Source organism: Paroedura picta, chromosome 3 (assembly GCF_049243985.1).
Source record: "Paroedura picta isolate Pp20150507F chromosome 3, Ppicta_v3.0, whole genome shotgun sequence".
NCBI lineage: Eukaryota > Metazoa > Chordata > Lepidosauria > Squamata > Gekkonidae > Paroedura > Paroedura picta.
In genome coordinates this window covers 59,557,265-59,574,614 of record NC_135371.1, presented here as the reverse complement: position 1 = coordinate 59,574,614, position 17,350 = coordinate 59,557,265, and the positions used below count along the sequence as shown (strand labels likewise).

The 17,350-nt window shown below is 43.9% G+C and overlaps 1 protein-coding gene across 3 annotated transcripts in view; it reads right to left on the bottom strand.

The window, feature by feature from the left end:
* DCAF1 (DDB1 and CUL4 associated factor 1) overlaps window positions 1-17,350 on the bottom strand; it is a 55,842-nt gene that overhangs the window by 13,663 nt on the left and 24,829 nt on the right. For all 3 annotated transcript variants that reach the window (XM_077325920.1, XM_077325918.1, XM_077325919.1), the window contains exons 14-22: window positions 15,351-16,611; window positions 14,808-15,006; window positions 12,910-12,992; window positions 12,309-12,393; window positions 8,430-8,663; window positions 7,457-7,550; window positions 6,478-6,582; window positions 6,252-6,325; window positions 5,927-6,031 (exon numbers count right to left, since the gene is read on the bottom strand). In XM_077325920.1, the coding sequence (XP_077182035.1) occupies window positions 5,927-6,031; window positions 6,252-6,325; window positions 6,478-6,582; window positions 7,457-7,550; window positions 8,430-8,663; window positions 12,309-12,393; window positions 12,910-12,992; window positions 14,808-15,006; window positions 15,351-16,611 (2,240 nt within the window). The remainder of the gene's footprint in view (window positions 1-5,926; window positions 6,032-6,251; window positions 6,326-6,477; window positions 6,583-7,456; window positions 7,551-8,429; window positions 8,664-12,308; window positions 12,394-12,909; window positions 12,993-14,807; window positions 15,007-15,350; window positions 16,612-17,350) is intronic.

Here is a 17,350-nt window from a genome sequence, read left to right as displayed (position 1 = left end):
TCATTCTCTGCTGGAGCAAGAATTCTGACTTAGCAGGAGGGGTTAATTTGATCCCAGTAGTATATAAAAAAGTAAAGGTAAAGGTATCCCCCTGTGCAAGCGCCGGGTCATGCCTGACCCTTGGGGTGACGCCCTCTAGCGTTTTCATGGCAGACTCAATACGGGGTGGTTTGCCAGTGCCTTCCCCAGTCATTACCGTTTACCCCCCAGCAAGCTGGGTACTCATTTTACCGACCTCGGAAGGATGGAAGGCTGAGTCGACCTTGAGCTGGCTGCTGGGATTGAACTCCCAGCCTCATAGGCAGACAGCTTCAGGCAGCATTTCTGCTGCCTTACCACCCTGTGCCACAAGAGGCTCATTAGTAGTATATACTAAGTCCTTATTTTCATGCTTCAAATAGAGATTGTTGCAGGCTTGTTAACTTCCCTGTTTTGAAATCAAGTTCTGCAATTATAGATTGCAATATGCACCCACTGTTGACAGACCATGCAACAGAGAGACAATACACACTGGCCAGCAAATTATATGACAGCTGCAGAATGGATGAGGACCAGAGCTCAGCAACCCACTTTCCCATAAATCTCAACACACACCCTCCATTTCCCCCCTTTTTATATACACACACATTGTGTTATAGCACATCTATAAATTAAACAGATGAATGCTATTTATTCTATTTATTCTGAAAATTCCCCACCTTCTTTTGTTATGCTTAGTTTAACCATTAACCTATCTCCATGTAATTGCCACTTGCCAAATCTTTAACTGAATGGCACAGATTGCTTCTGTAATTTCTCCCCTCTATCAGCAGCATCCACTGATCCTCACAAGCTCCTCTCTGGTGATGGCACAGTGGGCCACAGGAGGGCAATAGGAAGGTAAGAATGCAACTCCACTTGCCTTTGTTTGGATCCCACCCACAGACTTCAGCATAAGTGGACACAGTTATGCTTGCTTTGACTCCCAGGGTCATCCAGCTCATAATACCAAACTCTGACTAGGTAGATTAGCTCACAAAAGGCAAAGTTCTTACCATAGGCTTCTGTGTAGACCCAGAAGACATGGATACACGGAATACATGTAACACAGCAACAATTTGTCATACATGTCAAATTAGAGCAAAGAAATAAAAAACAGTTATTGCCATTCTATAATTTTAGGCAGCTAATACAAGTACCTACATTAACTATGACACTCGGTAATAGTATTTCAAATACTCTGAGTTTGGTGTATAACCACATATTGCTTTTCCTCTTAATTTTAATGCTATGCTAAATTGACTGATAAAAAGTCAATACTAGGAAATTGCTACATTAAATAAGAGACCAGACAATTAATTACAGCTCATGCTATGTATATTATACATGGGTTTCTATTAAAGCTACAGGGAGAATCTGTACATCCAATTGTGCATTTCACCTAGACAAGATAAACTAAGTGCAAAGAGCTTAATCTTAGATGAATAATCTGTCCATAATGTTTAGCTGTGAACTGCTTTGCATGACAGTCTACAGAGCATAAATACTCCAATGGGAAAGATTAGGACACAGCTAAACAAAATGACTTTTCCTCTGGTAAAAATGGCTGGGTGAGTTGTTTAGTATTTTGTATTTAGTACTGATTAGCATTTGTTTTCATATGTGTTGTTATCTACCCTGAGCCTTTGGAGAACGGTGGGTCAGAAAAAGGTTATTATCATTTTAAATTTGTTCTGCAATGTAGGTCTAATGTTAGCTGGCCCCTTATGGAAGGGCTAAGGATGGGGCTTACATTTTTAACATTACATGTGCAATGCATTAATTTTTCAAGCACTTTTTAGAGGCTGCTTATGGATTCTTATTCAAGAACTGGACCAGATCAGCTCTGTGGAGGAAAATGTCCACGTTCACCATACTGAAAGTGGAAGGAACCCAATGGAAGGTCCTCGTAGCACTCCTAACCAAGTGTTTAAACCATCCTCACCGATAACCATGTGGGGGAGACAACATTTCCTTTAACTGCACTTCTATAATGATGATGGGATAAAAAAGCTTGCCGCCTGTTACTCAGCCTTTCATTTAAGATGACTGCCTGTCTCAAAAGAGAACTCAAAATCCCCCTGCAGTTAGCCATGTGAATATTGGAGCGTGCAAATAGTTTGCCTCTCTACATACTTATTAAATAATAGCTGAAATCAATATTTCTTTATTGCTGCTGCATAAGGAAGGAAAGCTGGGCTTATTTATTTTTTACTCTTACCAGCTCAAGAAATGAGAGAAATATGGCCGCATCATATTGCAACCCTTTGAGCTGAAGGAAAATGACTTCTAAAGCAGATTGCTTCCACACTAGTGCTTCAACACTCCGATGTTATGCAACTATTTCAGTAAAGCAGTGGTTCTGCCCAAGACTTTCTTCCCTTATACACTGTCCGTAAACAAAGAACTCCTGCCTGTATATCATCTGCCTGATTGACAGATGTGATTGCTCTTATTGGCAGCGGCCCCTCTGGACTGCGGAAGACTTGACACATGAAACAAGAGAATGTTTGGGCTGTCAACAGCCATTCCGCCAACTCCTGGCACTCTGAACATTTCCACAGTCAGGCTTCTGGTGTCAGAAGATTTGGGTCGGGCATGTGATAATTTTCTTGACCTATTCCCCTGCCTGTGTCACCTCAGCTATTGGGAACTGTCTACTGTGATTGGGAAATCATAGGTTTAACATCTTGGCAGAGTTGTTTAATTATTATTATTCATTACAGTTCTATGTTGCCCCCCCCCACCCCCACCTGGCTTGGGGTGGCTTAGAACGTTATTATGTAACAATTAAAACCTATAAATATTATTTAAAAATTGTTTAAATTTGTTTAAAAAAAATTCAGAGCAGCCCTCTTATATTCAATGGGATGGGGGAGTGCAGTGCTGGTATAGCTATCTGGTATCTAATGTTGATCCTGTATGGCGGTGGTCCCCAACCGCTGGGCCGCTGGGCCACTGCCCGGTGCCGGGCCGTGAAGGCCCTGGCACTGGGCAGCGGCTCCCTCTCCCCGCCCCCCCCCCACAGTAAGAAACTTCCCAGGCCGCAAGCTTGTGGCCCGGCAAGCTTCTCACTGTGGGTTCGGGGGGGGGGAGAGGGAAGCAGGGCCGCACATGCGCCATGCGTGGCCAAAAACGCGCATGTGCGGCACTTCCGCGCATGCACTTTTTCGGACATGCATGGTGCATGCGTGCATGTGCAGCCTGGTCGCACATGCACATTGCGCGTGCGCAGTCGTGCATGCCCGGCATGCACGGCCGGGCAATCGCCCTCCCTGCTGCCGCCAGTCCACAGCCTGTAAAAGGTTGCGGACCACTGCAGTATGGTATATGTGTAGGGAGGCCAGTTTTGTTGTTGATCTATCAATGGGCCCCAACCATAGGCCTGGTGGAACAGCTCTTTCTTACAGGGCCTGCTGAACTGTTGTAGATCTTTCAGAGCCCCAGTTTCTTTCAGAAGGGCATTCCACCAGGCTGGCACCAGGGCAGAGAAAGCCCTGGCTCTGCTTGAGGCCAGTTCCACTACTCTGGGGCCTGGGATCCTGAGCAGATTTTGTAAGCTTGGGCATAAGCTTCTTTGAGGGAACACTAGTATGGCTTTTCAACCAAGGAGTGTATAGGACAGAAAGAGCCAGTCATTCACCAAAGCCTAGAGTGGAGAGAAGACTTAAGGTGCTTCTAGGCCCAAGATTTTCCATATGACAGAAGCACTGATCCCTGCTATTCATCCCTGCTAATGCAAATGGCAAACCAAGGGCAAGCAGAATTGGCATACACAACACAGTCCCAAACTGTTATCAGAAAAAACTCACGCTCCACAGTTCCTCTGTTTTGTGTTGTTTCTTCCAGCTCACTGTCAGATAAACTCCACAACACATAACAAGCCATGGGGAAGGTGCTACCGAGACTATTACTAAAGAAACAATATGTCCACAACAGCAGAGGGAGAGAGCGCAATACATTAGCAGAGCTAAAGCAGCCTGCAAAACAATTCCTCACTGGTTCTATCACATATAGTCACAATAATTTTGCTACTTTTGCCCTTATTCTTCTACAATCCAAACCATACTGTAGGAAAAGTCCTAGGCAGATGAGAACCATGTTTTATTCCAGATCTGATTACTTAATGTACCTCCCTTTTTGCCCATTTTCTCATTCAGCAAGCCACTGTGCGGGTACTAAGGAAATTACTGAGACACAGCTCAGGAATTCACAGAAAGAATTGCCAGCTTCCTCAGCACTGGCTTAGACCATTTCTCTCTGTTCCATGCACAGCCATCAGGGAGTGGTATAAAGACTTCAAGGAACATAGAGAGAAAAGATCATATAGTTCTGTCTTAATTATACTACAAACCGAAAATTGTCTTTTGCCCTGCTCTCCATTGTGACTACCTGTAGTATTTCTACCCTGAAACAAGCGAGCATAAGCTAATCAATTAGGGATCTCAAATGTGGTCCCATGAAAAGTACCACAAGCTTCAAGAGCACACAAGTACAGACATGCAACTGTACTATAAACAGCCATATTAGTTCCTACAGCCCTAGGTAATAAAAACAGAAACCAACATTAAGATCCTCACAGTAAACGACAGCAAGCCAATCACATGAAAAAGTGGGCTCGTCCAGACACTAGAATGAAAGGCAGAGAAGACTGCATAAATAGATAGGTATTATTTTTCACAGTACACAATGAAAACTTTCACAGGAAAGTTCATTTTGTAGTTCATCACCAGAAGAGTAGACCATAGACACTGGATGAGTGCCATGGAAACCAAGAATCCTTGCAAGACATCTTAATTCCTACTTCTGTTTCTCTTCAAACTAACTGCTTTAGTGGTCTCGTTCAGATGAGCTATGAACTGATCACTTTCATCACATATTCTCAGAATAACACGGTCAGTAGTTAAAGACTATACCATACCATACCATTACTCTCAAGTCATCTCTGGTTAAATAGCTGGCAACCCATGAAACAGCATTCTTGATTGAGGCACCAAGATTATGGAATTCCCTCCCCAGCATGCTTCATTAGACTATTCTTCTATTGTTGCCTTCCCCCAGTAGGTGAATACTTTTCTAGTTTGTCTGGCATACCCTTATTGTTCTGCATTGATCCCTTTCCCAGTTCATGTGTTTACCTGCTTTGTTCCAACTGTTTTTAATGTTTTTTACCTAGTGTCTATGTGTGTTTGCAAGAGTATGTGTGTTTAATCTTGTTTCAATGTTTTTTATTGTTTGCCACTTGGGGGCTCTAAGTTGGGAGTCTAAAAATGTTTTAAATAAATATGTAATCATTCCAATATTGAAAAATGTATCACCAGGACTCAATGTAGTCTTTCTATGTAATATATATGCATACACACACACACACACACACACATATATATACATACCTACATGCATACACATACATATATATATATATTCTGGATAGAGACAGCCAAATGCTCTACTTTAAAGTCGATGGTGCCCCTGGCTGCTTCCATGCTTGGGGGTGGGAGGGGCAAGGAGGCAAAAGGGCAAGATCTCAGCTAACTACTGTCAGCAATTGACTATCTATTTGCTCATTTTCTCTTAATGTACACATTTGTATTTTTATTGTTGCCAAATGTATCCATGCAATTCAATCTCAAGTGAATACAAACTAATCCCAATTGCTGGTTTTCCCCTATTTATCTCTGGAACCTGCTAACCATTTTCATTACACTGTAAGTTAATTTAGTCTCACTCTCTACCTGTAAGTATAAACTGATTGCTTCCATTCCATGACATTGTATCTGAGGAAGTGTGCATGCACACGAAAGCTCGTATCTTGAATAATCTTGAAGGTGTGAGAGAAAAATTAATTTTTAAACTGTTCACCTGAACAGTTAGCTTGTGGCAGGCACAATGACACTACACTGCTCACCTGGTCTTCCTCTTCGTCCTCTTCATCTTCTGCCAAGCGCTGCCTTCCCACCTCATACAGCCTGCAAACCGTGTCCATATTCATGGCATCCATACTTCCTTGGTTCTGAAACAGGAACCACACACCCCAAAGAGAAGTGCGTAAGCTTTCACCCAGATATATTGTGCACGTGCACATGCAGCCACATCCCCAGTCTCATCATTTCCATCCATGGTACACATGCAGAACATGTTTGACAACTGGCCCAACTGCTTCATTTAACTTGGAAAGGGTGGTCACATGCCTAATGCTAACACATATCGTGCTGCTCGACAATCATATTTACCTCAATAACTGCCAAGTAACAGTCCTTTGAATCAGTACACAAGTCAAAGATGTTCCTTTTTACATCAATGGTGGCTGGAAAAAAACACATCAGAATCAACAGGGGACCCATATGCCTTAATCCACTCTTTGTGCCAACTCTGTGGGCATTTCCTCAGACAGGCAGAAAAAAATTGAAACACAAATACTTGTCCAACACCGTTTCAGATACAATAAACAGCCCTTACCGATTGGTTTGTAGTCTGTAGCATTGAATGTCCTGAAAGAAGATCCAAAGGGGCTTCGCATCCTTTCTTCCAGCAGGTCATCTTCATCATCGGCCTGTAACATGGCTGAGTGAGAACAAAGATTTGCTAAGTAGAGAACTGTTTCTGTTCCAACCAAACCCCAAGTGTAACTATCACACTGTAACTGTGAAATAACTTTTAATACACACTTGTCTCTAGAGGAGGACAACATGGAACAAAGAAAACCAGCAGGGCACATTCAGAAAGTCAAGTGTGAAGCATTTCTTTCAAGTACATTTACAAATTGTGATCTATTTTGTCTGGAATTTTTTTGATAGATTTTATTCATTTTAGAGCCTCTTGTAGCGCAGAGTGGTAAAGCAGCAGACATGCAGTCTGAAGCTCTGCCCATGAGGCTGGGAGTTCAATCCCAGCAGCCAGCTCAAGGTTGACTCAGCCTTCCATCCTTCCGAGGTCGGTAAAATGAGTACCCAGCTTGCTGGGGGGTAAATGGTAATGACTGGGGAAGGCACTGGCAAACCACCCCGTATTGAGTCTGCCATGAAAACACTAGAGGGCATCACCCCAAGGGTCAGATATGACCCAGTGCTTGCACAGGGGATACCTTTACAGAAAAGCATTATGTATAGCAAATCGTAACATTTAAAGATCACTATACATTGTTTAATACATTTTAAAAGATAAGCAGAAATCAAAAGAATTTTTCTTGCCAGAAATTCCGAGCTTTCTGCCGAGTTGCCTTTGATTGCAGGGAAGAGGAGAAAATACTGAGGGCAAAGGAAACTGTTCAGAAAGCAAAGGAAGAATTGCAGAAAGGGCCAAAGGACAGGAAAGTAACCTGGTCTATGGAAGTTATTGTTTTGCTCTTCACCACACACAGAGGCAAACGCTATGGCTCAGGTGTAAATACAAATACAAAGAATGACCAATATATCACTCATGCTAACCAGCGTCTTACCTCCATACATGACTGTTCCTGTGTGGTTGAAGACTACACGACACTGATCCAAAGCTGGCACTGTGTGCAACAAATGGAAAGTCCGCAGGTCCCACTGGAGAGTGTGTTATGGAAAATCAATAGAACCCTCTATCATTTACAGCAATGGTGGTCCAGTGTACTACTGTTGGCTGCAGCAATAAAGCTGGAGTCCAGCACAAGGATTCAGCTAATGCCACTAACATTGAGATCCCAAACTTTTCTCTAGCCCAACCGACTCATCTGGCTCCGAGGGTAACAGCAGCACTTGACCCACTCTTGCCCTCCCCCAAAACTGAGCTTCTTCTCTCAAGTCTCACCCTCACCCCTGACTCAAAATTGTGAGTCAGCCTAAAGAATCCATCTAACATGAGAATGTGTGACATTTACAAATGAGCTAACAAGAAGTCTGTGAATGTTTCCTCAATTTTTATAGTCTAATCACAGGACAAGAGTGCCGTGCTTCTATTTTTATACCAAAATGAAAGGGCCTTAGAACTAAGAAGGAATTTCTCAATGACATCAAGAATTCAGCTTTAAGAATTTCCATATTGTAAGTCCTCACCAGCAAGAAGCCTCAGCAATTTAAACACCCATCATATCATTAAAGGTGCACTTCCTCATCACCAAGGTGCACTTCCTCATCACACAACTAGGGCAAAATTCAAAGGGCTCCAAGAGCAATCAAACTAGATCTTGTGTGGATGTACCATCTTGGGTTTTATAACATTATCTGCACTTCCACTGTAGCCCCCGGCAATGCCAACCCAGAGAAATCTGCTGAAGAGTCAATCACTAAAAACTGCTGCTGATATCACAGATTAGAGAATCCTACCACTACATTTCCTCAGAACAAACAAGAACAGTTTCTCAAATGTTGCAATTAAATCATTTTCTTATCATACCAAGCTCTTTAAGTTATACAAATCACAGCTGAGGTTAAAAAAAAAGATACAATTTCTGTATTGACTATAACTTCCAGCCCATTGGGATGGAATACGCCACTGATGGTCATATTGAATTTGTCAAACTTATGTATAGCCTGGGCAGAGCGGACATCCCAGAGGACACCATCATTTAGGACAAGGTCATCTGTAGGGTTAAAGGTGGCACAATTCTTCTTGTAGTTGTTGGCAAGATCTGGGTTAAACAGAGTCAACAGCTTGTTGCCAGTCTGAATGTCATAGATCTTTTAAATTAAAAAGAAGAGAAAGAGATTACTCAAAATCTGCAAACTGTTAGTATCCAAAGAGAAATAAATAAACACCCTTATTTCAAAACAAAGAAAAACCCCTTCCTTGTGGACAATGATCTCCCCTTAATTGCTCATTAAACTTAAAAAAAATGCAATAGCTCACAACAAGAAGAAAAATTGTTGGTTTTTTGTACCCTGCTTTTTATTACCCAAAGGGGTCTCAAAGTGGCTTACAATTCCTCTCCCCACAAGAGGGAGGTATTTGAGGATGAGAGCTCTGAGAGAAATGTGAGTGGACCAAGGTCACCCAGCTCTTTGCCTGTGGAATCATAGAATAATAGAGTTGGAAGGGACCTCATGGGTCATCTAGTCCAATCCCCTGCACTATGCAGGACACTCACAACCCTATCGCTCATCTACTGTAACGTGCCACCCCTTTGCCTTCACAGAATCAGCCACTCAGTCTGATGGCTATCTAGCCTCTGTTTAAAAATTTCCAAAGATGGAGAACCCACCACCTCCCGAGGAAGCCTGTTCCACTGAGAAACCGCTCTGACTGTCAGGAACTTCTTCCGGATGTTTAGATGGAATTTCTTTTGAATTAATTTCATCCCATTCGTTCTGGTCTGTCCCTCTGGGGCAAGGGAGAACAATTCTGCTCTATCCTCCATATGGCACCCTTTTAAATACCTGAAGATGGTTATCAGATCCCCTCTCAGTTGTCTCCTCTCTAGGCTAAACAGATGAAGTTCCCCCAACCTTTCTTCATATGTCTTGGTCTCCAAACCCCTCACCATCTTTGTTACCCTCCTCTGGACACATTCGAGTTTGTCAACATCCCTCTTCAACTGGGGTGCACAAAACGGAACACAGTACTCCAAGTGAGGCCAAACCAGAGCAGAGTAAAGTGGTACCATCACCTCCCGTGATCTGGACATGATACTCCGTTTGATACACCCAAAAATCCCATTTGCCTTTTTAGCCACTGAGTCACACTGCTGACTCATGTTCAATGTATGGACTACTAAGACTCCTATATCTTTTTTGCACATACTACTGCCAAGACAAGTCTCCCCCATCTTATATTGGTGTATTTGGTTTTTCCTACCTAAATGCAGCACTTTACATTTGTCCCTATTGAATTTCATTTTATTCAGTTTAGCCCACTTCTCGAGCCTATCAGAGAAGAGTGGAGAATCAAACTGTTCTCCAGATTAGAGGCTGTCACTTTTAACCCCTACACCACACTGGCTCTCAAGTCAGCCTCTACAGGAGAACTAGAAATCATCACTGCAAATATTTTTGTAGTAGAAAACAATCACGTACATGTTGCTGTGTAGGCACTGAATACTACACTTGGTTTGATAGCTTATGAACAGAAAGGTAGTTTATACTACTTCCATCTTTCCTCTTAAAAATGCTAGAATGAGGAATATATTGTTAAAAATGTTGACAAATACTAACTCTTTCTGGACTGTCCTACTGTCAATCACTAGAAGCAAAGTGAAAGAGCCCCACCAATTTAAAAGAGCCACCTTCATTTCCTAACTCAAGAGTAAAGATCAACATTACACCTCTAATTGCTCTTATAACACTTGCACACTCCATGCGTTGCTCACCACATGGCTGATGCTAAATAGAGGCATGGGCACTTGGTATATATCTTTCCCTGGCAGAAATCTTAGCATAACATCTCCCAGTTTTGTAGCAGGCAACAAACAAGGCCCCTTTATGAATGAACCACACACATGAGCATTCTAGGGCAGTGTAGCCTAAGGAGAAAACTCACAGATGCTCATTGATCAGACCAGTGTTTTTGATTTCCCGAGCTAGGAGTTTTTCCTAAGCAAAGGGCCCGTGAATTATTGTAAATAGGTAGCTATAACAAGATTCTAGGCAATGCACGGTGGAGAATGCCCGTTTCTTTTAATAACTTTGTATACATGCTGAACTGGGAAGCCAGGCTATTTTTCATACTGGGAAGATTTGCCTTTTCTTGGATGCATTTCATTTACGTGTATTCCTGAAACGCCAATTTCCCTTTGGATCCTGTAGGATAGCTAAGAATAAACATTATTAGCTTGCTGCCTCACAAATGAGCAGATTCATGAGTGGAGATCAGATTTCCCTCGAAGGCTAGCAGAAGGAACAGCAAGGCAACAGGGAAAGGTGCTTTGTTTAAATGCAAATATCTATGGAAATGGATAAAAGGCCAGGGAAAATGGTCAACTATTTGAATATCTTTGTTGTCTGAAATGTTAACATTTGAAGAGGAAAAGAGTCCCTGCCATTAATTCTGCCAGAGGTTGCCACCTTCAAAATACCCCTATTGCTTTGGAATTGATGTTACGTTGGTGAGACAGTCTAACTACTGATTCGACATCTTTAATCCCACATCAAAGAGATATTAGGAAGAGAATGAAGCGGATAGATTCTCTCTTTAAAAACCTTTATTATTCTCGGACAGTAAGGCAAGCATTTAACGATCTACGACCAAAGTACTATTACCTGCCAGGAGAACAAGTTCTAAGAAACACCCCGGAGAAAACTGTCTTAAGTATTACTTGGTCAGGCTAGAAGCTGAGCCATTTCTCCAGCAAACAGCAAAATTTGCCTTTCGTACTCCTTTAAAAAAACACTCAAGAAGTGCGGGACTGTCAGGAACAGCTTGAAATTTGGCACATGCCCAAGGGATGGACAAAAAGGGGGAATTGGCAGAGTTCTTCCCTCTTTTCTGCACAAGTTTTTGTTCCATTCCCAAAGCTTGCTTTACTTTTGCAAGGATGGAGAAGGGATTCTGTCAACTCTCCCTTCCTGTTGTAGCCTCTACATTGTTCCTTAAGGTCCTACCTATCATCAAGAGTGGAGCTTTGGCGTGAGCAGGGAGCTGCAACTGGATGGGTGCAAAAACACTTCGTGAAGTCACTCTGTTCATAGAAGGATTTGATCCAATCCCGTAAATGCTCAAGGTAAATTACCTCAAGGAGGAACCTGTTAAGCTATTCAAGGCATTAAATCAGATGATGTAGTCCGGTCCTATAAAGCTCGCTCCATCTTCTGATCCTGCTAAAGAGTCTAACATTCCTGCTTGCCTTTCATGTTTGATCATACTGACAGCTGCCTCAAGCAATGCCCATGCCCAGACAGCGCTGCTCTGTCAGCACGCATCTTTTCCCTTCTCATTATGAGCCAGCTCATGCTGTGCCTTCTGCAAGCAGTCTCCCAGCTCTCAAGCGGTTAGTTTTGAAGGTGCAAAGGGCTGCAGCAGGAAAGATCTATTCTGTTCATGGCTGTTTGGATCCACAGTGGGCCACACAATTTAAACTATTTACAGCCCACCGTTTAAGTACCTCAAGTTCATCCAGTATGAACCGCATACTCTACACCAGGGGTAATCAAACTGCAGCCCTCCAGATGTCCATGGACTACAATTCCCAGGAGCCCCTGCCAGCAAATGCTGTCAGGGGCTCCTGGGAATTGTAGTCCATGGACATCTGGAGGGCCGCAGTTTGACTACCCCTGCTCTACACCATGTTTTGCCCCTATTTCCCATTAAGACGCAGGGCTAGTTGGCAAGCTGCTTTTGATGCCTCACCAAGAATAGTTCACCGCTTTAGTGATTTCACAAGTGATACTTACATGGGCGATGTCCCCCTTGGTGCCAATGACCCTGTCCTGAGAATGCTTGCTGAATTCCACATAATGGTCATCTGTGAAGGAGTGCCTGCACAGGAGAATCAAATGTCAAACAAAGCAACAGAACACCCTTTTTTCTAGGGTCATTTATCACGCTTCTCTGTAGAATTTCTAATGCCTCAGTGGGTCATGTAATGAATGCGGGTTACTGAACCAGAAGAAAGTGGTCAATTTCCTTGTATTTATTAATGTTTTTCCTCTAAGAGAATCTCCTACCTATTTATCAACAGCCAATCATATACTTAAACAACACTGGGCTGAACCCCAAACTTCATTTTCTACCAGCCAAGGAGGGTATGTGATTTTCCCCAATTCCGTCCTCCTGCTGCACAGCACCATCCAATGCCCAGACCTATTCCTGAGGATCCACTGGGAATGGGGAGCAGCATTCGGGGAACTGCCACAAGAGGCAGGAAAGATTTCCAATATATGAACAGTGCTGTGCTTCAGATCTAATCTATTTGGACGTTAGGATATTACAGCTCCTTAAAAGACTGCTTATTTTACACTAGTGTAGGGAGAACAAACTGAAAGGCACACCTACTTGATATCAAAGACAGACTTCATTCCCCACAGTGCAGACAGCGGCTGGCTCCACGTTGCAGACGTCAGCAATAAAGAGCCATCCTGTTGGATTGAAAGGGCAAAGGGTAATATTGTTTGGGGACCGAGGCAGCTCTATGCAGCATGATTCTAGACAGATTCTTTGCCTGCCATTTTGGATTGGGAATTCCACTTAAATGCACCACAAGGTAAACAACATTTTGGGTCACCAACAAAACCACCACCATGTGATAAGCTATCACTGGGTAGAATGATCATTCCCGATCAGTTCTTCAGCACCAAATTTGATCACTATGCACATTGGCATGAAAGGGTGAAGGAACAGAGAATTCTGACGCTTTTCAAAGATGGTCCCGTTAATTTGGACCAAGGAACACTGAAAATGAGCAGCACCTAGGGTTCTTTTTTTTCTCCTACAATACTTGAAAATATTTGGCATTCATTTATTTCCCCTCTTTTAATGCAGAATGCCCATTTCAGGAGCGCTCTTCCAGACATTTATTGTTTTGTTTTTACACACTGTTGTGATTCAGCTCCCTTGGACTACTCTTAAACAAGATACGAACCTGAAAGGGATTGACCAGTAACAATTTTAAAAATTTATTTTGGGATTTATAATGCAGGAAAGGAAAAATATCTCCATATGCTGAAGCTGGAGAGCTAGAGGTTTAAGGCAACTGACTGAAAACAATGGCTGCATTCAGCTTTCATGACGGGCTTGCACACTCGCCACTCCTCTTCCCCTCACATGGAGCATCATCAGTTGTTTCCCTATCTGGGAAGCCTTGAATCAGGCTCCAGTTTGCCACAATAGCTGAATGCCAACCACTGGACAAATTAACCTTTTTTTCTAATTCATAAACAAGGGTTTTAAACACAAGGTTTAAAATTTGATTTGTAGAGCGGAAACAAAACAAAACTGCTATTTTCCCAGGTCCCTACACTCAGATCAGATATCGCAAAGTTCAGACTGATTCAAGGATTACCAAAATCATAAGGCCTTCAATTGCACACTGCACACGGGGGTGGGGAAGAGGCAAGGGAATGTTCAAGCATGGCAGCAAGTTCTGTTCACACCCACAAGTATCCATTTGTCACAAGATCTGAACACAGCCTGTGAAGCAGGACACGATTCACAGTGACTAGTCTGTTGTATCATTTATTCAGACATAAAGACATCCTAAATTGAACATAGAGATGTAAGTTGTTGCATAAAGAAGCCTGAATACTGAGACGGAAGGATTTGCCCTCAAAGGTATGACCCCACTCCACCCCACCCCCAATCAGTTTAAATTAGTTTACTGGTGGCCATTATATAATTTTATAGGTATGTTTTGTGATTTTATGATGTGATTTTCTTCTGATGGACTGTATTTTATACTGTTACCCATCCCGAGCTTTTTAAGAGGGCGGGCTACAAAAATAAATATTTATTTATTTATTATATAGGAATAACAACACCTCTCACAAATCTTAGCTGGGGATTTCTGATTAAGTGCATTCTGACTCAGAGAAACTTATGCACAATAAATTCACCAGCTTTTAAAGGGGTCAGAAACCTCTTACCTAAAATATCATTCACAACAGCCACAAGTTATAGCGGACCAGAAATCCACTAGAGAGCTAGGAATCTAGAGAGCTGGGTTTCATTCCCCACTCCTCCATATGGAGCCAGCTGGGTGACCTTGTGCTAGTCATAGTCCTGTTAGAAGCAGCTTCTCTCAGAGCTCTCTCAGCTCTCACCCCGCACAGGGTGTCTGTTGTGGGGAGAGGAAGGAATGGCGATTATAAGCCTCTTTGAGACTCCTTTTGGCAGTGAAAACCGGGATATAAAAAAATCAATTCCTCTTCTTCTAATATTCATGATACTTTCCCTACCCTGGATGGCTCAAGGTGTGTGATGGCAGAGTTGTGGCAACTGTAACTGGCCTCCTCCTGCCCACTGAAGACATTGTACAACTTCAGATGCCCTGTGCAGGTACCCAGCATCAAGAACCGCTCCCGGGCAGAGAACGCACAACACGTGAAACCACTCTCATCTTCATTGGCTTCCCGGAACACGGAAATTGGACGGAACCTGGGAAATGAAAGAGCAACTAAGTAAGGACGTGAACTTTAAAGGGAAGGAGGGTGGCTTGGAAGCCACAAGCAAACTTTGAGGTTTGAAAACTGCATCAGAAAGTTTGCTAGGATGGGAGCATTCTTCTTAAAAGGAAGACAAGTTTCTGTACAACGCTCCAAACATGGAAGTTGCTGCAGATAGCTATCAGCAGAGCACGATGAAGAACGGCACGCAAAAGTCTTCCAAGGAAGTCACCATGGAACCTGAGGTTCTACTCACACTGCAACGTCCACAAGTGCACTGGTTTTTAGATGGGCTGGTCAAAAGAACCATAGGAATTCATTAAACATCTTCCTTACCTGCTGAATATAAGGTGTCTATCAAAGCATCCACCATCCACCCCGCCATACTTTGGAAAGGCTGCCCTGCGGGTCAGTCGTGAGGTAAAGTTAGTTGGCGCTTGGCGCCTCTGTTTTGGCTCTGGACACTGGTGGGGTGTAAAGAGAGAGAAGGGGGGGCAAGTAGCCACAGGGTTCTTGCAGCGAGCATGCTGCTCCCTAAGGTACTCTGTGATTATACTGTCCAGCGTGGGAGGGGAAGGGAGGTGCCTGTCCAACTGTTTTTTGATAGCTGGGCTCTGGCTGTAGGCGCCATGGTCTGACTTTTGCCGCAGCACTCTGATTTTCCTGCCATTGCAGGGAGACGGCCTCTCTCGGATGAAGCTAATCCTGCCAATCACAGGGGAGTTGTTGGCATGAGATGGACCCGGGAGGGCAAGTGAGCTCTGGGGGGCAGCCTGCTTTGGCTGGGCATGGACAGAGGTAGCACTCGAGGCCACAGAGGTATGGCCAGTCAACCGGGCTGAAATGCCATTTGCTATACGAGGGGTACGAGGCAGAGGCACGGGAGAAGCAGCAGCAGCAACAGGGGTGAAGGCGGAGGAATGAGAAGCTGCCGTCATGGGTAGGTCTGCCTCCTTGGTAAGGACTGTGGCGGTTTCTCCCAGCCCTTTAGAGATGAGATGGTTCCTGATCAGCAGAAGCAACTCTTTCTCAGGGAAGGAAATCCTTGACTGGGCCACCACGTCCGCTTTCTGCAGTCGAGCTAGTGAGACGTCCGTTCCGATCAGCAAGGGCTTTCCTGAGACGCGCTCTATCAGCTCAGCGGCGTACTTGCAGAACTTGACGTGCTCACTGCGCTTGTCCTGGAGAACGGGCTCCTTCATCAGCTGCTGGATCTGGCAGCTGCTGAAGAGGGGCAGCTTGCTGATGATCTGCCGGACCGTGCTGCTACGCGACAGCCCGACCAAGGCTTTGCACGCCAGGGCTCGTATCTGGTCTGCGTCCGTAATGGGCATTTTTACAGACAGCAGCGACAGCAGGACTTTGATGCCGTTGTTGGACTGCACCACATTCCACATCTTGGCCAACGTGTGCTCGCTACTCCTGGGTGCCTGGGGAAGCTTACGTCGAGGGGTGCCGGAGATGAATTTGCCGATGCTGGAGATGCGGTTGTCCGGGCCGCACACACAGTTAATGATGATCTGGAGGGCCGACTTCTGGATTTCTGCATCGTGGATGAAGAATTCACCTTCGGCAACTCCCAGGATGATGCTAATACCTAACCACAAAGGAAGCAATTAACGTACAAGGCAGGGCCACTTTTAACAATACAGAAACTGTGCAGTTCCAGCTCCCCCATACTGCCCTCTCACGTTAATCAATTAACACTAGAGCAACCAAGATCTCATAGGAGGGTGTACACATGGAGCTGCCTTACACAGAAAGATCCCACTGATCCATCAAAGCCATTACTGCCTACCCAGATTGGCTTTGGCTCCCTGGGGTCTCACACAGAGGTCTTTCATGTCACCTTCTGCCTGGTCTTTCAAACTGGGGATTGAACCTGAGACCTTCTGCATGCCTGTTCTATTATTTCCAAGTCCAGCATACCAACTTCTCTCTCCCTCCTAACGTCCTTCCACCATAATGTGGTAAACCACTAACAGCTCTCACATATAATCTCTCCTATTTTTAAAAAAAATTAACATCAGGAGAATCAGGGGAAGCAGCAGCCAAGTTACTTCTCTAAATATAAGAATTAGCCAGGGACTGCACACAAAAAAAGAACATACAGCTGAAAGATTCATTCCTGTTCTCTCAGAACTGTCTAATGATGCCCAGAGGCTCACCAAGAACTACATCTGAGCTAGAAGTACTAGCTCCCCCTGCCCTCCTGCACAGCATGGATCCAGAAGAAAGGCAAACCCAGTGTCTTCTACACTGTTGGTTTACAGCCAAGCAGTTTAGAAGCACATACTGTCCTGTGGGCCAGAAGAGAAATTCATCTGTTATCACTA